Genomic DNA, 22,191 nt, shown 5'->3' with positions numbered 1-22,191 from the left:
CCTGGCCTTACCTGGGAAATGGAGATCATAGAAATCCCTACCAGACGGATGTGGCAGAGATGAAGATGTTGCAGGGCTAAGCCACTGCTCAGTGAGCCTCAGCCCCTTCCTCAAATATGGCCTAGCCTCTTTCTTTTCTGCTTACCTGTACAAATTTGTGAGGTTTAAAAACCAAATTATAAAGTGGGAAATACCAGAGTGGGGCTGTTCACTTTAATGCATCTTTCACAAGTTTCTCATCATGGATCCCATTTCCACTGTAAGATATAATGCCCCAGTAAAATAGCAATATCCTGTCAGGAATGTATCCATTGCATAAACCAAGCTTAATCTGTGCACAGATTCCATGCCTGCGCCCGCTGCACCCCCCAACATTCTTCTTCAGTTTATTTTTGAAGACTTCTCTAGTTAACCAAAAGTAAATTTTCTGATAACCATTTTCTAATGGTTTATCTCATTATTTCCTCAGCTTAAGCTTTCTGTTTTTCTTCTCATCTAAAAAATGAACCAGTATTTTAGAATTTCATCCTTTATCTTTTTCTGGAATAGAAAGTAGCACAGAAATCTAAATTTTTGCACTGGAGCAGTCCTTGTAGTGTAGGTAAAACAGCCCACTCTTAGTGTTGAAACAGGAGTTTGCTGTAAGATACTTGCCTTGGTATGTGCATTCCTGTCTAACATGGGGTAAGGATCAAATGCGATTAAGAGGAAGGACATGGTAAACTGTCCTTATCATAACTAGAGAGTATCTTTTCTGTCAAAGACTTAAGTCTCAAGACCTTGTGAGAAGCAAGTAATAACAGTACTGTGTAGGGTGCTCACTTAACCATGACACCCTTTTATGTTACCCAGAAAATTCCTTTTTCCAATATTCCTTAGAGCCTATAGCCCAGCTGATGAAATTCTCTGCTTTGGCAGAGGCAAGGATTTTCCAAGATCCATGTGGACCTGTGGCTTACCTATTCCATGGGCACTGGGAGGAATCATTATCACTGCCCATCCTCTGATCCTTTGCTATTTGTAGTAAACAGCACTGAAAATACATTGTTGCATCTGAAATGAGATTTATATTATTCTAAATGTCAGATAACCTAAGTGTTTCCTTGCTGTCCAGCTGTAAAGTCTCTGTGAGGTACCCTTTTGTCTGGAAAGAGACTGTCAGCTAGGTATCCTGTCATCTAGTCACGACTCTCATTGTTGACTAGTTCAGGGACACCTTTTGTTTCTGTAGGAGTTAAGACTAAACAAATCTTAGAGGCAAGAGTTTTAGAACTTAAATAGGTTTGTGGTCATATGGAAATTGCTTCTTTCAATGAATACTGAATGCACACTAAAAAAATCTCTGCCCTCATGGAGATATATAGATACACACACATACATTGTTTGGGGAAAATAAAGAATCTCTCCTGCCTTGCTTGTCATTAAAATAGATGGCAACGAAGCGAAAGAGCCTGTTTATCCATTTATTTATTTAAGTGGAAAACAAACCAGAGGAGGTTGTTTCTTTCCCCAAGTTTACTCTGCTCCTTGCAAGTTGGGACTCCCAGGCCTAGTGGTGACAGTGTGTTGGCTGCCTTTCTCGTTTTGGTTTAGTTTTTCTCACAATGTCAGCAGTAGGGGCAGAGTCCTTTGCACATGTGCTCATCACAGAGGGAGGTGAGCCTGAAGCCTTGCCCACAGACAAGAGGACTAGCTGAGGAGGTGGAGGGAACAAGAATGTATTACCTGAACAGATTCCCTTGGGAATCAAAAAGAAAGTAAAAATTGAGACTGTTAAAATCCCATTAGATGGAAGCTAGAATTCTTAATCTATCCTAAACATGGGCATGTGAACCAGAGCTTTTTTCCTTGACAGCACTGTCAGTCAAGGGTGGCTCTTTAGAAATTACCCAAGTAGTCCCAGCCCAAGTCCCATCCTTCTTTCTCAGCCTAGGAAAAGTAGGCAAATGACCCCAAAATATCCTTGATTATGGCCCTCTGGCCTATTTGCCTGAGAGAAATGCTGTGAGGGCATGTGGAGGCAGGTCTTGGTCTTCCCCTGGTTTGGTGAAAGGGCAGTTAACAATAAGGTCGACCCTGGACTGTTTGAGCCTACTGACTAAAGCCCTTGCTTTGCTGTGAATGCTAGCACCACAATCTCACTGTTGGGCTGCATTTTCCTTTCCCTTTGACATTTTCTCATATTAAGAATATTTAATTGAGGGGTGCCTGTCTAGGTGGCTCAGTCAATTGAGCATCTAGCTCTTGATTTCGGCTCAGGTCATGAGCTCATGGTTTGTGGGATGGAGTCCTGCGTGGGCTCCCTGCCCACAGCACAGCACTGGGCCTGCTTGGGATTTTGTCTCTCCCTCTCCCTCAAAATAAACATTAAAAAAAAAGAATTTAATTGAACTTGTGAAGCAGTAGGGAATTCGTTCCTCCTGATTTATTTCACTCCTCAGTGTAGGGGTCTTCAAAGTGGGGGATGATTCTTGCTTTGATCTTGATTGGAGGATTCAGTGGAAAAATTTGTCTTTAAGTACCTGGCATTTAGTGAGTTCTCCCTGTTTCATTCCTACCCTACTCTTGCTTTGAGGACAAACTGGGAAAATATGAAATGTTTCAACTAACTTGTATTTACACAAAAGAAAAATTAGCACTCACAATGACCCCCACAAGGTCAGACTCCATCCCCAGGGCTGCAGAACGGCAGAACACATCAGTTGAAGTTATAGAGTACGACCAAAGATGTGACTTAGCACACAGTAGGTACTCAGTAGCAATGCTGACAAACTCAATGGCAGCAGGCACTGAACCATGCAGCCCTAATTTAATGTCCGGCAAAGGCTATGGGTGTGCTCCTTTTGCCATGAATGTGGCCTTTGCTCTAGCACTGGCTGCATGGTAGGCTTGCCTGAGTCTCACCTGTAAGCTGTAGGAGATTCCTTAAAACTTGGTGTGAGTTACAGGCTCCACATGACAAACAGTTGGGCTTGGACCACCACCTACAGCCCCACTTCCCCTTGAGCCAGCTGTTTTCAACTTCACAGTGACTCGTGCTTCCTTCTACCTTTGTGTTTACCAAATTATTTTTTATGATTGTGTTCTACTTTTGTAACAAAACCCAGAAACCTGCTAATCAGTGTCTTCAGAGGATCTGGAGCTTGGAACCTGGAGGTCCTCTGCTGTTCTATTGGCCTCCTGCCCAGGCTTGTGCATGTACTGCCAGAGGCTGTCTGGAAAGGAGTTCCTAGTATTTGATTTACATTCCAGTCTTTGGAACTGTACTTGTACTGTTGCTTTTATAGCCTGATCCCTCATAGTTGGTCTTGAGAGGGTGCCATGGTGACTGTGTTCTCAAGCTGCTCTGTGCAAAAGAATCGGCAGTCCATCAACTAACTGGTGTGTAAGGGCTAACAAAAGCCAGAGAAACTTTCTCCCTGAAAAAATGGGCCATCAACCTCACCGTCATCAGGCCCCAGTATTGCTCTCACTGATCTTTCTGGCTTGCAAAAGATCCCTTGTACCCATCCCTGGGATTGACAGTCTTCATTCTAAAGGCAACCTTCCAGCTGTTGTTCCAGGGAGTCTCCACCTGAAACCAAAGCCTTATGTGTTGTACAGGTACAGTTCTCTAACCAAAGCCCACTAAAACCCAGCAGGGTCACTAATCCAGCTTTCCTTTGGAGGTGATATTCCAAGCTTTTGCTGAAGTTGATGACATGGGCTGGACTCTGTGGATTCTTTTCCTATTCTCTGCCCAGGATGTTATCAGGACAAGTTTCCAGTTCTTATTGGTCTCTGTACTCACACCACCACAGTAACATAAAAATTTCCTAACTCAGTTTTGTAAAATGACTTTGTACAGAGGCCAAAGAGCTGCAAGTCTCTCTGCATTTGACATTCTCCAACTCAGGAGGGAAGCTAGTCTAATTCATTAGGTGGGCTGTGCTATTCTTGGCAAAAAGCCTTGTTTGTAAAGGGGGAAAGGAAAGGGCAACTTATACTTTGGGCTTCAGACAGGAAGCAGCATTAAGAGGTCTGCCTTAAGTGCTCTTATGTTTGCGTTTTGGCAGCCTTCAAGACACCACAGAATCTGTCCTGCATTCCAGGAAGAATGACAACTAAATGGTACAGGCTGATGGAGCCTGAGGAGATCCTTTCAGAGATAGGCTCTGGTTCCCTCTAGACAAGTACTCAACCCTGTGGCACTTTAAGGATCCCAGTCTTTCAGGTAAGAGTTTAGATAGCTAACCTCCCCCCAAAAGCCTGCAGAAGGCATCATACTTGTAACCAACACCATCACCATATAAAGACCTAACTAACTAAAAGGTTATTTGCTTTTTCTCAGCACAGTACACACGCTGGAGTCTTTTCAAAAGTATCACTGACATGTCACCGATAAACAAAAGCATTATGTGGCCAATCTTTAGCACTCAAATCACTGGCAGTTCCTGAAAGTCATTCCATTCGGGCTTTTTACCCAAGTCTGAATTCTCTATATGCCAAAGAGGAAGCTTGAAGCCCTTCCTTCCAGGATTCTTGATTTCAACCAGCAAGGAGCACTAATGTTGAGCCTGACATGAGTCATATACTCAAAAAGGTTTGCAAAAGGCACAGCTCATTTGTCTTTTTGGCCAACTAAAAAAAGCCCTAGCCCATGCTATGACAGGAAATGTACAAACCTCAAGACACTATTAACAAAACTGTTTTAAACCAATGCAGTTGATGGATAGGGGAGGTGGAGAAATGACTCAAAGAGGAATGGCACACGCACTTGTATCTTCTTTTTCAGAGGACAGAGAAAAAAGTAAATTCAACAGTAAAACTTTGTTTCTAATCTCTTTCCTCTAATATGTCATATACTTGAATAATTAAAGGTAACTAATCTTTACTCTTAGCTGACAACAGCTCAGTTTTTTCCTAACTAGATGGGAACTGAAGTAACAGGGCTACTGTCTTGGCACAAGGCCCTTGCCCTATGGACAATTTCATTTACCTTTAATAGCTGTGCAACCACTGACTTTTTAATTTACATAATAATCCTCACATAACTGAGATTCCTTTGGGACTTTGCATTGCTAAATGCAATAGAAAGGAATTGTAATAAATACCACCAAGACCTAAAAAGTTGATTGCTATCTTTTAAAATCTGGAATTGAGAGATCAAAATACCTTAAACAAAACTCTAAACTGCTATATAAACCCCAGGGGGTTCTTTCTTAAGAGTACTAAATGAATAAATTAAGTAGACTTTGTTTACTCAGCACAAAATACTGTTAACTAAGGCACCTTTAATAGATTTCTTCTCCAGTACCTTCTACCTACAGGAGTCAGAATTTTTACATCAGTTTCAGAAGTTATTCATGGAACTTTTTTATTGGGTGGTTGGGGTTGGGGAGGGGAGAGTACTGACTCAAGAATAGTTCCATGAAGGGGTTAAAATGTGCTCTATTGTTAAGTCATAGTCTTTTATATCAGAGAGCAGAAAGTGTTCCTATATCCAGACTTTACTTGTTTACCAAAGAAAAAAAAAAGGGGGAGGTAGAAAATAATGGTCAAGAAAACCTCTTCACTGGATAGATATAAATCTGTACATAATTCTAAATCAACTAAAGTATTATAGATTTTCTAAAACTGTGAACTTAATTCCTTAATATTTCCTAAGGGGCAGTACAGTTCTTGGGTAAAAGACCAGATTGGCCAGGTACAAATCCCAGCTCTATCACTTGCTAGTTGGTTGACCTAGACCAAGTCACTTTATCTCTGTGTACCTAATTCTTCATCTGTAACATAATGGTTAGCTACCCTCACAGGATTACTGTGAGTTTGAAAGTGATCATATGTTCAAGTGTTTTGAATAATGCCATGCATGTAGAGCATTCCATGTTACAGGGTGCTGGCACCTGGGTGACTCAGTCGGTTGAGCATCTGACTTCAGCTCGGGTCATGATCTCACATTTTGGGAGTTCAAGCCCCACATGGGGTTCACCACTGTCAGCACAGAGCCCGCTTCCGATCCTCTGTCCCCCTCTATCTGCCCCTCTCCCGCTGTGCTCTCCCCCAAAATAAATAAATATGGGGGAAAAAAAAGTACTTTTACAGAGGAAAATGCATCATAAATGGATTTAAACTTCAGCATGAATCCAACTTCATACCAAAATAAGTAACTTAGTTCTAGCCTCTTGCCATACATTTATAAAATTTACCTAGTTTACACATTTTTTTGTATGATCTAACTTTATAAATAGAGGGTTTTCATCTAGTACTCAACCAAAGAAATAGGACTCTGTTCCAAGGCTGAAGAAAATACCTGAGGAGTAATTGGGAGAGGACTAAGAATTTTCTCTACTGGGAATGTTGAGTTTCATGGTAGGAGTTTTAGGTTGTGCTGAATTTAGGACTTGGAGCTCACAGACTCCCTGCAAAGTGAGATGTAACCCGCTTATAATTATCAATACCTGAAATGTTTCAATTTTAGATGGGAAGAGGAAAACAGATTAAGGTAAAAATAGATTTTGAAGCAGTAACCAAATAGCATTTAATGAAATAAGAGGGCTGACTCTCATACCTACTGTGTATTTAAAATAAGAGTCAGTCAGTCACTGGAGTAATGTCTACGGGAACTATAATTTGTCTGAGAGCTGAATATGAAAGCATCACACATTTGATGTGACCAAAAAGTACCTTTAAACTTTTTTTTTTTTTTTTTTGGCCATTAATTCCAGTGAGTGGACTCTCATTTGTATGAAAAGCTTCCTAAGATCATACTTACTCCAAAATTTGCCAAGTAATAACTTTTACAGGGAAACATCCTTCCAGTGTTAAACTTTGCTTAATAAATAGAAGCTGTACATATTGCTATCCTACAGTCTTCCAACAGAGAAGCAGCTACTAACTAGCTTACTAAGCTGGTAAGAATAGGACAAGAAACTACTGGGGTTACTCAATAGCTGTTTTAACTGAACTAGAAAGACTACACAGGTGGTTCAACAGAATTTACTTGTATATTTTCCATTTTCTGTGCTATTTGAAGGCATAGGATAGCTTTGTATTAGCTTTCTACAATACTGTGTTTTAAATTTATCCAGTAAACTAAGATGCAGTACAACTTTTATACAACTTAGGAGATAAAAAAAAAAAAAAAAAAATCTCCACAAGAGAATGCAACTCAGCAGGCCCTGGTATTAAAACAATTTTCCAGAATAAACAGATACGCAATTGCATTAAAAGGCAGTTTTCAAATATTTTAAGTTACACCAAGATTCCTTCCAAATATCTGCCTTGCTAAACCAATGCAATCAAATCTTATTCAGTGTTAATAGTGGGGCATGGGTTTTGATAAGTGTTTACAGTTTTACTTTATCAAAAAACTTTTAAAGTGCTATCAAGCAGCAAAATAAATTGCATTAGCTCTGTACTCCAGGTAGAGGTGCCAATTCCTCACGTAGAGGTACAAACTGTGAAATTGTAAAAGGTACAGTTTAACAGTAAATAGTGCAGGAAGAAACAGTAACAAGTGGCCTAAATACAGAGTGGGACAGAATCAAACCAGTTATGTCTATGATTGCTCAAGTGAAACTGATATAGTTTCATTCATTCAAAATAAAGTGTGAAATTATAATTGGTGTTTAGAATCAAATTTGAAGAATTTCTTGATAAAATATCAATCTGTTCTTTTGAAATTGGAAATGAAACTATCAATTGATGGGAGAGCTAGAGACTTATTAACCCCTCCTACACAGATAAGGAAATAAGTGACAAAGTCTCTTGCACTGAAGTTATGTATTTTAACAGCTTTACATGTAATATTCATATATAAAAAACTTTAAGTGCTTTTCTCCAATTTAAAAATCTAAAGAATTCAAAAATAAGGCATTCAATATTTGAAAAAAGTACAGATTTACAAAATGTGTATTATTCTGTCATGAAAACTCCACACCAACATTATACACTTGGAAAAAAATACAAACAGGATATATTACAAATTTATGTAAGCAATAACTTAGTTCACACCATGCAATAAAAAGTACATTAATCAAGATACACAAGCTTTTGTAGGTTCTAAACTGAAGGACTTTTTTTTTTCTGCAGAATCCTTAAAACCTGTGGCACTTAAAATGTGTTAGCCTTTCTACTGAGAGGTAAATTATACACAACAATGATGAAAAAAATTAACAGACCAGTTGTCTATTATGAATCATTCCAGCTTTGTTCAACAATGGCCGAAACTCTTTTCTCATATTCTCGTTTGTTTTCCTGATAAAGCTGTGCTGCCTGGCTATTGGCTGGACTGTTTGGATTCGGTTCATCCAGCAGAGACTAGATGGAAAGACAGAAAAGAAAAAAAAAGATTTGCAAAGTTATTCTTTACATTAACGTGGGTTAGATATGAAGCACAGGAGTTGTACAAAACAACAAATTATTCACTAATGAAATGGCAGATAGATCTTCTGTATTTTTAGGTCTTAAATAGTTTCAGAAATGGCCTGATCACTGTAATAACTTTCCTGATGCTAGAAAACTTAAACTTCCAAAACTCATAGTTCTCAATTGTCTTAAGACCTCTAATTTCAAGGAAATTGGAAAAGAATATTCTTCAACATACTGAAACCATTAGCCAAGAAATAGAAATAGCTGAAAACAATGTTTATAAAATGATCTGAATTAAAAAGAAATGTGATAGAAAAAGCTTTAAAAATGTCTCAAGCAAAAATTTAATTGTGATCCTATGAAATCCACATAAACTAAAATAACCCTCAGTCCACCTCTCTCCAAAACTTTCATTCAAGGTCAACTCTGAACCCACCAGAGTGTTTTGACAGATGGTTAACACTATCTTCTTCTTTTTTTTTTTTAAACAATTTCTCGGATGGGATAACCTATTCATACTCATGACTGCTTCTCTGCACTTGGCAGTTTCTTGAAGTCTCTATGGTTTTTATAAGCAATCCTCTTTCTCTATCTCCAAGAAGAGTTTTCTTCCTTCTCCACATCCTCTGGCTATGCTTCTTGGGCACAACTCATGCTTGACCTGTGAGAACACTTTATTTACACAAGGATCAGGAAAATGACCATGGATTTGGTCCAGTGTGGTCACTAACAAAAAAAGCAGACCAACTGTCTAAAAATCATGGGTTTTTATCCAAGCTGTGCCATTGGTTACCTGGGTGCTGGGAAGCTTAGTTTGCTCACTTGGGTCTTTAGAGTGCTCCAAAAGAAGCTGACTATATCCCGCACAATCTTGAAAAATCATGATGCATCCTAACACACACTTACCTGAATTGATGTTAAGATAGAAGATACGTCATATGTTGGACTCCATCGATTCTGAAGGATATCTAAACATATGCTGCCATCAGCATACACTGCAAAGACAACACTAAAACTGGTTACATATTAACTTTATCATACTTAACAGTTAAAGAGAAATCTTTACTACAAATAGAATGCCTGGCCCCATCAGAAGTTGTGAACATTAATTACTAAACCCTGTCTCACAGAAAAATCAGTGTTCTCCTATTTTGCACTCATCAGAAGAATTTCAGAGTTGAATCTGTTTAAATTCCCTATTTCTAAATTCCTTAAATAAAGCTCTTAAAAAAAAAAAAAACTTATATATCCACCCTAAGGTAATGATATACAAAGACATACATGGTATGTTAATAAGTTTCTATTTTTATTTATTATTTCTTAAAATATTTACTTATTTTGAAAGAGACAGAATCCCAAGCAGGCTCCACACTCAGCATGGAGCCTGACACAGGGCTCAATCTCATGTCTGTGAGATCATGACCTGAGCTGGTATCAATAGTCGAAGCTTAATCGACGAGGTCACCCAGATGCCCCAATAAGATTCCAAATGTGGTAAAAATTTACAATAAATTTTGTAAAGAATTTACAAAATATTTAAATTTTTTCATTTGCAATATGTGTAGTCACAAAAACATTTGTAAGACTAAATGTCAAAATGTAAGTACAGGCTATCTGTAAATCACAGAATTATAAAGGGTCTTGTTGTCTTTTACCTTTTCTTGTATTTTATGATTTATTTTTAAAACGAGTATGCATTCCTTTCATAAAAAATGAAAACCAAGTGATTAAAACGTTTTAAGTCTTTAACATTTGGGAGGTTTTTTTCCCCTCTTAAACTGTATGTGAATTAATGAACATAATTTTCTTTTTTTTTTTTTAATGTTGAGACTCCTAAGCAGGCTCCATGCCATCAGTGCAGAGCCCAACGCGGGGCTCTAACTCATGAAGTGTGAGATGAGGACCTGAGTCAAAATCAAGAGTAGGATGCTTAACCAACGGAGCCACCCAGGCACCCCAGTGAACACTTGTGAGACTACATGTCTACATGATAAACTTCCACAAGTGGAACTGCTGTCTTGATGAAGGGTAAATCCGTTTAAATGTTATACATACTGCCAAACTTTGGAAAACTTCATGGAACCAGCCAGATCACTCCACATAAAGATAAGAATAGTGAGGCTTTTTTGGGGAGAGGGGCAAATTATACATAAATGCTGTCATTTCTCAGGGTTCTAATCTCCATCCTCTTCCTTCTTGCCCTGTATACACCCTCTGGGCGATGTTATCCACTCTCATGGCGTCAATGACCATCCATGTGCTAGCTATGTCTACTTTTTAGCTTTAGATCAGATTTAACTCTCTGCTTTAAAGCAGCTTACAGTGGCTTACTATCTATCCTACAGGAACATCAAACTTGGCAAGTCTACACAACAAAACACTTAAGTATAGATTAAGTTTCAAAGGAGTAACTATTTAAAGTAATCCAAAAGTAAACTAGAAGCCACAAACATTCATCAAATGATAAATGGATAAACAAAATACAGTATATTCATAAAATGAAATCTCACTTGAAGCAATAAAAGGAAATGAAGTACGGTTAAAACATCAATGAACCCTGAAAACTATGCTAGCTGAAAGCTACAAAAAGCCCACGTGAATTATAGGATTTCATTTATATGAAATGTCCAGAACAGGGCAAATACATAGAGACAGAAAATATGACTGCCTAGGGCTGGGGTGCTGGGACAAAGGAGAAGGACTGCTCGTTGTCATGGGATTTTTTTGGGGAGAGATAAAATGTTCTAAACGTGATTATGGTGATGGCTGCATAACTCAGTGAATATACTAAAATCCAATGAACTGTACAATTTAAATGAATGAATAGCATGATACATGAATGATACTTCAAATAAAGATGTTTAAAAAGTAGACCAGAAAGTTAATAAAATACTAAGGTGCCTGGGTGGTTCAGTTAAGCATCTGACTTTGGCTCAGGTCATGGTTGGGGAGTTTGAGCACCCCGGGCTCCACGCTGCTGCTGTGGAGCGTGCTTGGGTCTGTCTCTGTCTCTGTCCTCTGTCTCTGTCTCTCTCTCTCTCTCTCTCTCTCTCTCTCTCCTTCCCTCTCTGCCCCTTTCCTGCTCTATCAAAATAAATAAACTGAAAAAAAAAATTCTGATAAAAGAAAAAAGGGAAACCATGTTATTAATACAAAGGAATGAGAAATAATCTAATACATGTTTCCCTAAGGTTGAAAATACTACACACCTTACACACATAGACCACCACCACCCCCTGCACATTATACAGTGTTTCCCACTTTGATTTACAGAGCCTTCTTACCACATTGTGAATTTGATTCGATAACAAGTCTAAGATAAAAGTGAAATAAATGTTAAGTGACTCCTTCTGGAATTAAGTGAACTGATGGAGAAGACCATATTTAAATGAACAAAGGTTATAAAAAAGAAAACTTAAATCTTTCATACTGTATTTATAATCCAGGAATATACATATATTTGAAATAAATAAGAGATCACAGAAGAGCAAATTTAATTATAAAGAGTCACTCAGCAATCATTTATGGAAAACAGTAATTTCTACAAGTGAAAATAGGAATAGAGAAAAAATGGAAAACTGTATTTAAAAAAGTCTTGAAAACATATGAATGTTTGACCCAATAATCCCACTTGTAAAAGCTTATATTCTATAACAATAGTATGGGTATTTGGGAAGGTTTTCAAGAATGTTCAAAGTGCTATTTAAGGGGCACCTGGGTGGCTGAGTCCCTTGAGCATCCTACTCTGGATTCTGGCTCAGGTCACAATCTCATGGTCAGGAGTTTGAGCCCCAAGTCAGGTTCTGCAATCACCAACTAGGGTGCCTGGGTGGCTCAGTTGGTTAAACATCTGACTCTTAATCTCGCTCGGTTCATTATCTCACAGTTCTTGAATTCAAGCCCTGCACTGGGCTCTGGGCTCACAGCGCAGAACCTGCTTGGGATTCTCTCACTCCCTCTTTCTCTGCCCCTCCCTCACTTTCTCTCTAAATAAATAAACTTTAAAAATAAATAAATTATAAACTGAAAATCACCAACTGGACACATTAAATAAATTATGACTCATAAAACATTCTACAGCCATTAAGAAGGATATAAAAGAAAACAGATGAACATAAGGGAAGGGAAACAAAAATAATATAAAAACAGGGAGGAGGACAAAACAGAAGAGACTCATAAATATGGAGAACAAACCGAGGGTTAATGGAGGGGTTGTGGCAGGGGGGATGGGCTAAATGGGTAAGGGGAATTAAAGGAATCCACTCCTGAAATCATTGTTGCACTATATACTAATCTGGATGTAAATTAAAAAAATAATAAAAAAATAAAATAAAAAAAAAAGGATGTAAAAGAATAGTTAAGGTACTCACAGTACCTATATATCTATATAAAAAATTATATCACAGTATCTATAAAGAAATTATATAGAACAATCTCAGTTTTGAACAAGCACTTGCATTATTTAAAAGCTAAATTTTAAGCAACAAATTATTTTTGGTATCTTTCACATTTCTACAAATAAATAGGTATTTTTTAGGGGCACCTGGGTGGCTCAGTCAATTAAAGAGTCCAACTCTTGGTTTCAGCTCAGGTCATGATTTCACAGTTTGAAACTGGACTCTGTGCTGACAATGCAGAGCCTGCTTGGGATTCCTTCTCTCCTGCCCCACTCCTCATGCTCTTTCTAAATATAAATAAATAAACTTAAAAAAAAAAAGCACCTCTCTTAAAAAAGAATAAAAAGGATATTATTTTAAAATCAGAAGTATTAAAACAAAACAACTTTACTTGAAATTTGGAACCTTCTAAAGATTCCAGGATACAAAACCATAGCTAATACTGACATGGAAGCAACATCTAGAAGTGAGAAGTAGAAGGGAAGGCATAACAGGAAGGAAGCCACTGCCACTCTTTCCCCCCTCCCCTCATCATTTGTGAAGTGTAATAAAATGTTACTTACCATTTGGATGAAACATTTTGGATAAAAACCTAACAGTTGGTGGTTTATTTGGATACTCTTCAGAAAATTCTATTACTAGTTTAAAAGTACCTAGATAGAAAACAAACCAAAATAATTATAGTAAAGACAAGCAAAATTTTTAATCTCTTCATCAACGAATCCCCAACCCAATACTGGTGTTTTTGCACAACCACACAAAAATTAATGTCAATTTTGGCTTAGTACATAAAACACACTAAAAACACTTTGATTTACGTTAGACTGGTTACCACACAACATTGGCAAGCACTTGGGAACACACACTTTCAAGTGCTATCAGTGGGAATGTTAACTGCCATACTTTTGGAAGGCAATTTGGCCCTAGCTACCAAAGTTTAAAATGTACATTTGGGGAACTACAGCTAGTTTATTATAGCTTAGAGGGGTGTATGCCAAAGGATTGTGAGAGGGGGTAACTACCACACAACAAATGACTTAGACTGGAGGCATGGACACTAATCTGAAAGGTCTCTTCTGTCCCCATACGAATCTGTTCACTTAAATATACCAAGAATCACTAGTGTTAGTGTAACTGCCTATTTTAGGTTACAGACCAAAGTGGTACACCTTGTAAAGCAGTATTTTATGGTAAGTACAAGCATAGGCTTTTAAAAAATTTATGCCCTTCTAACAAAGTCAGTCTATTCACAGTGTACTAAGAACTCTCAATCCCAATTCCAAATTTATTATGCAGAAATAACCATTATTAGTGGTTTTGTCTTTCTAGACTCTTCTGTTTATATACTATCCAGTTTTTTATTTTGAGGAAATCTTCCCAAAGGTTGAAGAGGCATTCCAACTACAACCCTTGAGTATTTGTAATACTCTGTAAATTGAGCCTTATTCCTAATGAAGTCAATAGAAGTTTAAACCATTCCAGATGTTTCTACAAGGTTCTTCCCTTAATTCATCAATGCAGTTTTAAAAAGCAAAACAAAAATCCTTTCTTCTATTTATTCTATCTTGTATTTTACCTTTACGTATTTAGTACATAACCTCTCTTTTACACTTTTTTTTTTTTTTTTTTTTTGCCATTTGGACATTTGGGATTAGGTAGGTCAAAGATAAAAGCAAAATCAAATGTGTTATCTATTTCATATTCTGAATCGAGGTATTATGAAATGTACAGTTAAATGGTGAAGGCAGCCTTATATCTAATAATGTATTTTGAAAGTTTACAGTTTAATTAAAAAAAGTATAATGTAAAAATTTCAGGCTACACAAATACAGAACAGTTTAAAAAAAAATTTTATGTTTATTTATTTTTGAGACAGAGAGAAACAGAGCATGAATGGGGGAGGGGCAGAGAGAGAGGGAGACACAGAATCCCAAGGAGGCTCCAGGCTCTGAGCTGTCAGCACAGAGCCCAACGCAAACCGTGAGATCATGACCTAAGCTGAAGTCGGATGCTTAACCGACTGAGCCACCCAGGTGCCCCTAGAAAACCTATTTTCAAGATTTTCCCCTACCTTATGGAGTCTCAGGACCCCTTTATACTCGTATTCCCAACCATAGCCATGTTTCCAATGGGAAGTCAACGGAATATTAAGATGGGGAGAGATACATGTGATAGCATACCATTTTATATATTTCCACCAAAAATGAAAAATAACTTCATTTAAAAATATTGGCTCTTTAGTAACTAGCTTCCAACAATTCCCCCAGTTTTTAACATTCTGTTGTCATGAATCAGTTGGTACAAACTGCTTCCAGCATGCTACTGGATTTAACTATCAGTGTTTCTTTCTTTCTTTTTTTTTTTTTTGTTAAAGATTTTTTGCTTAAGCAATCTCTGTACCCAACATGTGCTCAAACTTACAACCCTGGATCAAGAGTTGCATGCTCTACTGATTGAGCCAGCCAGGTGTCTCTAACTATCAGTATTTCTTATATTAGAGGATTGAACTAAAAAATTTTGGAAGTAATTTCTATGCCCAATATGGGGCTCTAACTGTTTTGACCTGGAGATCAAAAGTCACATGTTCTAATGACTGGGCCAGCCAGGCTCCCCCAACTCAGAAAAATTTTAAATATTAATTACTGTAAACTCACTACACATTAACCTAAGTATGAAACCTAAGTATGAAACCTAAGTATATGTGTAACCTACACATTAAATTAAAAATAATATCTTCCCCCCCCCTCCAAAGATAGTGAGAAGTGTAGCACTGTTTTACAATTCTGCAAGTCTCCTTAATGATTGGCTTTAACAGAAGACAGCCGGATTTTCTCAGCTACTTCTGCAATCTGTTACAATATGCTGTTTTGGTTGAGGGATAGGAAGCAAATCAGGCTTCATAAAATCGGTAAATGAAAAAGTAGAGTATTTTCATTGTTTTTTCAGATAGTTGTAGATATTCTTTTTTGATTACTAAAGAACTGGTAGGGTTTTAAAGGTTAATTGCAATGTAGAATCTGAAACCGTATCAATAAACGTTTTGCATCAGTTACACTAAAATCTGTTGCACAATGCATAAATCTTTTATTCATCCATAATTTTCTAGTATCATACATTAGTAACAAAAAAAATACAGACTTATACAAATGTAAATTCTGCCACATTTCATTATATACTATCAAAAAACAAATCACAATTAGGTAACCACCTACTGATCTTATCAGAGAAGTCTTGAAGTACAGTTCAGTTCATCACTTTTAAGTATGTCTGCCATACAGTCAAATCTAAATTATGACAGTTCGTCTCTCAGTCATTCATTCAAGTAGAAATGCTCCATGAAGAAAAGCAGTTTATGTTGCAACTCTGACAACTGCACGTGCTTTTTTTCCAGACAATTGTCACAGAAGTGTTTTATGCATACTTCCCACCTAATCACACAGAAGATTTTAAAAATGTATACTAAAGAGTCAGAATTTTTTTTTTGAGAGAGAGAGACAGAGTGGGGGGGGGGTGCGGGGGAGGGGCTTAAAGGGAAGGAGGAGAAGGGAGAGGGAGACAGGAGGAGGGAGGGGGAGAGAGAAGGAAGGAGAGGAGGGGGGAGAGGAGGGGGGAGAGGAGGGGGGAGAGGAGGGGGGAGAGGAGGGGGGAGAGAGGAAGAGGGAGGCAGAGAATCTCAAGGAGGCTCCAAGCCCAGCACAGAATCCTACATGGGACTTGATCTCACAACCCTAAAATCAAGACCTGAGCCAAAATCAAGAACCGGATGTGTAACAATGAGCCAGCCACTCAGGCACCCCAAGGTTCAAAATTCAATAGTATTAATATTTACTTTTTTACCAAGATGTATCTTTTTTGTCATCAAGATGTTTTTAAGTGAAATTGGTAACTTTTAAAATCACAGAAGAAATTAACTTGAATTTAAATAAAGATTAAAAAAAATAATAAACAGCACATCTCTTTAAAAAACGCCAAGAACAATGGGTTGCCTGGGTGGCTCAGTCAGTTAAGTGAATGACTCTTGATTTTGGCTCAGGTCATGATCTCAATGTTCCTGGGTTCGAGCCCCATTCTGTCAGCACAGAGCCTGCTTGGGATTCCCTCTCTGTCTCCTCCTCAATCAATAAATTACAAAGAATATGGGGTGTCTGGCTGGCTCAGCCGATGGAGCATGCAACTCCTGATCTCAGAGTGGGGAGTTCCAGGCTCATTTTGGATGTAGAGATTACTTAAAAATTAAAATCTTTAAAATACATTTATTTCTTAAATAAATAAAAAGAATGCAATGACTGTTAGTACAGTATAGAGCCACCATCTTGATTTGTGCCAAGATGCTAAACTGCACAGGTCCACTTATAACTACTAAAGGTTTTGTACCATTAGTACTAATTTGAATAGAATAAACAAGGCAAATAGTGCCTCACTAGTGGTATGAAATTTTTTTAAATGTTTACTTATTTGAGAGAGAAAGAATGAAAGTGAGTGAGTGTGGTAAGGGCACAGAGAGAGGGAGAGAAAGAATCCCAATCTCTGTCAGCGCACAGCCCAATGCGGGGCTCAAATCTCATGAACTAAGAGATCATGAACCGAGCCGCAATTAAGAGCTGGACACTTAACTCTGGACACATACCAGACACCCTGGTATAAACAGACAGTTTTGATCACAAGGTATCCGTGAAACAGTTTCAGGGACTTTAAGGGAGCCCTGAGAACCTCCTGATAAACTGTAAAAAGCTGAAGTCCTTAAGTCCTTTTCTTCAATTCTTTACCCCCACCCAGAGGTAACCACTGGTAAGTGTGGTATAAAACCCTTTAATACACACACACCTGCATGTATATATTTAGTAAAAATGTAATACAATATATGTTATTCTGAAACTTTTTTTGTGTCTTGAAATGTACGACCAGATCTACCTTATTCTTTAACGGGTACATAATATTCTAGAATCTAGATATATCATAATTTACTTAACCATTTCCCCTACTGGCATTCAGGTTCTCTCTTTAAAAACAGTACTGCAATCAGTAGATCTGTGCAAATTATCTTCAATGGCTTAATTCTGAAACCATTTTGATAATTAAAACAAACCTGTTCAACAATTCTTAATATCCATGCTATAATTAGGGAAAAATCTAAGGACCTGGGTCTTGGTGAAAATACTAAATTTAAGAGACAAATGATCATGCAGAATCCTATTTATGGATGTCAAATGCTAGCTAGGTGTGAAACTACTGGCAGCCATTTTTTAAAAGATTTCTTATTTTATTTTTATCAAGTCATCTCTACACCCAACATGGGGCTCAAATTTATAACCCCAAGATTGAGATTCGCATGCTTTACTGAATGAGCCAGCCAGGTGCCCCAGCTGTGTGTGTTTAAGAGCAATTTCGGCTCAACACCCCATCAGCATAGATACCAATGTTAAAAAAGCACCAAGGGCGCCTGGGTGGTTCATCAGGTTAAGCATCTGACTCTTGATTTCGGCTCAGGTCACGATCTCAACAGTTCATGAGTTCGAGCCTGGCATCATGCTCCGCGCTGACAGTGTGAAGCCTGCTTGGGATTCTCCCCCCCCCCCCCCCCCCCCCGCCCCCGAAAAAAGTGCACAATTATCCTCCTTTAACCTACCAACTAGGCCTATAGTTCTACAGCCAAATACCAAAGTAACACAAAGAACTTGCAATGGATAGTGATCAAAGTGACTTGGAAAGAAAGTCCTCTGTAAACTATGACTTCTTAGCACTAGTTTTAGTATGACCTAATAATGACAGAAAATAGTTTTAAATTAGATATGCTGTTGTTACAACTTCCTGCTTAAAAAGCAGTGTCCTAATATTACAGAAAACATAATGAGAATGACTTACCATCTTCAAAGGGTGTCCCTTCTGGTCTGAAAACAAGAAGATTTCTGATTAAAAGATGTTTTCATTCTGCCTCTTCCTGATTTTTAAGAGTGAAAAGGATAAACTCAGAGAAGGAGGGGCTCATTCTAGTGATTTGTGAAGTTTTAAAGATAGTGTTGGTTCACTGTCATGTTAGCCCTAGATTTTTAGAGATATAGGCATACAGGGTAACTATTTTCAAAGTTTTCATTTTAGGCTGGTTTTAAATAAAAAAAAAAGGGGGGGTCACAACCTTAGTAGAAGAAGAATTAAGTTCATAAATACCAACCAGTGTCTTCTTAAGAGAAAAAGTCGTATTTTCAATTTACATCAGTAAGATGGAAATCACTTTTAAAGAAAACTGTAACACCAGTGTTCTGCTTCCCAGTAAAGCTCTTGTTCCAAACAGCTAGACAGAACTGATGTAAACCAAGAAAGATACTTTTTTTTCTCAAATCTCTTCCCTGCCTCTATATGCCAATTTCATCTTTCATAAGCAGCACTATCAAGTTTAATTAGTTCTTTCAAGGCATTCAGGATCTCAAAGCATGTTAGTCTGAATTTAATCTCTTTCCTTTAAAAGAGCGAACTACACTCATTGTTTTCACTAGTTTTTAACATGAACTCTTACAACTCATTGCAACTCAATTGTTTATGAAGGTATTCCTTTAAAGTTTGAGTGTAAAACCCAAGTTTAAAAAGTATGAAAGAAAAAAGATCAAATCCAGGAAAACAAAAGAAAGCATAATAAAATTCTAAATTAAGAAGCATGTATGCAATACATATAATATATAAAACATAGACCGCTTCTCAAAAGGCTCCGGTTATTTCACACCAAGGTGTGAGACATTTTTATTTAAATTCTTACCACACTCCAAGCTGTCAGTATTTTTTACTCCTAGCTTTTTTAGTTACCAAAGAATGCAACCATAAACACTTGTTGGTACACTTTGTACAAAATAATTTACCTTTGCTCATTTAGTTTCGAATGATATTTTTATCAGGTAAAACCCAAAGGGATTAGAAAGTCATAGACAGTAACACCAATGCAAATAAATTTTACATAACTACAAAAACACTTATTGGCAGGTTTTTTTTCTAATTTACTTTGCAGTTTCTGTAAGATTCCTCACTTCCACTTCAGTCTCTTTCCCTAGCCGATACATTCGCTTTTTAAAAAGAATTACTACACCTATCATTTGTTATACCTTTCCACTCACCCAAATATAACTGCATTCCACTGCATGATGTTGTTTTCAGATGGTGCGCCACTGACACCCACAGGTGGGTCCTCTTGCAATCTAGAAATCCAGAGTAGTAATTTCCAAAGTTGAACAGCTTTAAGTCACTAAGAATGCCAAACAGAACTCCTGTGGTCTGTACAATCTACTCTAATACAAACTAAATCCATCTCCTTGTTCTTGTGCCGAGGTGTAATAAACCATAGGACTTAAAAAAAAAAACTTAACAGGTATATACCTATTAAATACGTCTTCAAATTATCTAAAATTCCAAAGGGCTTTGGAGTCATCCCTCCTCAAATATCAAGGTTCAAAGTTAAGAAATATCTTCGAGAACTGATAAGTACAGACTGCCATCAACAACAAAAATTAAAAGCCCTGAATGCAAAAAATATTTTTACGCACCATCAATTTTGCTGCCATAAACATGCTGAGACTGTGTGAGTCCTAACCACAGCTACCTGTGCAACAGCACCCCCACCCCCCAAAAGGACCCTCAAGGCAAACACTGAATGGCTGAAAATATTTATATTCAACTTAATCAGGAAACTAGTGTTAGGCAGGAGAATAGCTTTATCTCATTTGTTTCAATTAGCAACAGCCTTTAAAGAAATCAAGCTTCAATTAGATTTTTTCATCAATCCCTATTTTAAAGACCTGCAATATAGCTAAATCTATCTCTCATTATCAAGAGACTCAATACAAAGCTACCTTCCAACATGTCATAATCAAATTCTTGTAACATGAAGCCCTTGGAAAACTACCAAAGGTGCCATGTGTTCAACTCAGAATTAAACAGAAAAGTGCAGTAAGAAACCAGAGTAACAATGGAAAGGAGCTGAACTTTTATTATTTGTATTTCAATCACCGGAACGTGAAATTTGGTTTTAAGTTTCAGAAGACAACTTTTGCACCAAATAGAGCACCTCCTTGTACAGACTGTCATTTCAGTAAAAAAATAAGCGAGACATTTTATATACAGACATAAATCTGTAGTGATTGTCAGGTAACATACTTTCAAATTAGTCTACATAAAAATAGTTCTTTTCAGTCAATCTGATTAAGCCACGATGACCAGAACCCTTAAAGGAATTATGCTGCTTCATGTCCACCAAAGGTAAACGGCTAAATTAGAATATATTCAATGATAAACTATCCAAAGCTCAAAACAATGGCTTCCAAATGCCTCACCTATGGCTTTCTAATGGCGAAGTTGAAAGGTTACTTCCTGAGCAGCTACTGGATATTTTGTCTCAACCAGGGCAGGTCTCCCCAGAAAATCACTTAAAAATATGCAGTGGATCTAGTGCAGTTTTCCGTTTTTTTCCCCCGTACCTCCGAGTATCAAAGGTAAACAACTGAGAAAAAGGCACTTCTTCCTCACTAACCCAACACCTCTTAACAAAACCCTATTTTACAAAAGGAGACCCAGGGAGTATCAGGTTAGCGCCAGTCTCAAGGAAGGCATTTTTCCAGACTTTGGAGGCTATAGATAGGGCTTTATACGCCAAGCCACAGAGCTGAGTTCCAGAAGGCACTGGCAGCCTGGGCTGCCAGCCCGAGTCCCAGGTCTCTAAGCCAGTTCTCAAGGTCCTTTCGGGCGGGCGAGGGGGAGTCGGGTTTCGGAGGATGGGTTACTAACCTCCGGACCTCGCGCTGCAGACCCCACCCTCACTGCAGAAAGAATGGGGGGGGGGCGCTTTTCGTCCCAACCCTGCCCCTCAGAGAAGACTGCAGGGCCATCCAGCAAAACTAACTGATGCAACAAGCAGGGAAAAAGACTGCAAGGGTTCGCTTTTGGGGGACAAGGCACCGCAGGGTGCAGGGGCGGGGGGGAATGAGGCTTGAGCTCTAGGGCCAGACGTCGGCAGCTGACCCAAGTGAGCAGCGGGGGCATCCTAGGATAGTCCATAGCCATCTTTTTACTTTTGGGGGAGGGGGTATCAAAATTTCTTCAATAGGAAGAGCGAGGAAGGAAGGATGGGGAGTGCGAACGGGGAATGGGCTTCCGTCGGTTCCACTGGGCCCATAGTCGGCCCTCTTAGGGTTAGGAGAGGAAGGTGTCCCGGATCCCCGCCCAGCAGCCCCACAGCCACGGGGAGGAGCCGTCCCCCAGGCCAAGGTGAGGGGCCTTACCGCTTGAAATCCCTCATGAGCCTCCTCCGCGCCGGAGTCGACATGCTCCCCAGCTGCCCCGCGGTCAGTCTGAAAGAAAAGAGTCCCGCGCAGCCCCCCCACCCCCCGGCGCGTCGGCCGAATCACTGTGGGTCACCACCGCTGCCGAGACTGCACAAACAACCCTGCAATGACGTCTCCCTCCG

The 22,191-nt window shown here is 38.5% G+C and overlaps 2 protein-coding genes across 3 annotated transcripts in view; one reads left to right on the top strand and one right to left on the bottom strand.

Moving 5' to 3' along the window:
• The window catches only part of CDKN2AIPNL (CDKN2A interacting protein N-terminal like), an 18,823-nt gene extending 8,613 nt beyond the window's left edge, over window positions 1-10,210 (top strand). The window contains exons 4-5 of one of the 2 annotated variants that reach the window (XR_006216860.1): window positions 4,056-4,213; window positions 10,182-10,210. The gene's annotated coding sequence lies outside the window, so the exon portion shown is untranslated. Of the gene's footprint in view, window positions 1-4,055; window positions 5,413-10,181 lie in introns of those variants that run through there. The other variant, XR_006216859.1, reaches the window with a different exon arrangement.
• UBE2B (ubiquitin conjugating enzyme E2 B) lies at window positions 6,963-22,191 on the bottom strand. Its single transcript, XM_007087741.3, has 6 exons — window positions 22,007-22,191; window positions 19,850-19,930; window positions 18,612-18,637; window positions 13,313-13,402; window positions 9,259-9,347; window positions 6,963-8,301 (listed from the first exon to the last, which is right to left on the bottom strand). Exons 1-6 carry the CDS (start codon window positions 22,048-22,050, stop codon window positions 8,173-8,175), a joined length of 459 nt encoding a protein of 152 aa, XP_007087803.1. The 5' UTR covers window positions 22,051-22,191; the 3' UTR covers window positions 6,963-8,172.

This window comes from Panthera tigris, chromosome A1, assembly GCF_018350195.1.
Source record: "Panthera tigris isolate Pti1 chromosome A1, P.tigris_Pti1_mat1.1, whole genome shotgun sequence".
Classification (NCBI taxonomy): domain Eukaryota; kingdom Metazoa; phylum Chordata; class Mammalia; order Carnivora; family Felidae; genus Panthera; species Panthera tigris.
This window is presented reverse-complemented; position numbering and strand designations above follow the sequence as displayed.

Excerpts from the sequence above, each read along its gene's own strand:
- UBE2B (XM_007087741.3), bottom strand. The coding sequence starts at position 22,050 with ATGTCGACTCCGGCGCGGAGGAGGCTCATGAGGGATTTCAAGCG. Across the intron at positions 19,931-22,006 it reads CTCATGAGGGATTTCAAGCG|ATTGCAAGAGGACCCACCTG; the intron begins GTAAGGCCCCTC and ends CTGGATTTCTAG. Across the intron at positions 18,638-19,849 it reads TGGAATGCAGTTATATTTGG|ACCAGAAGGGACACCCTTTG; the intron begins GTGAGTGGAAAG and ends TCTTGTTTTCAG.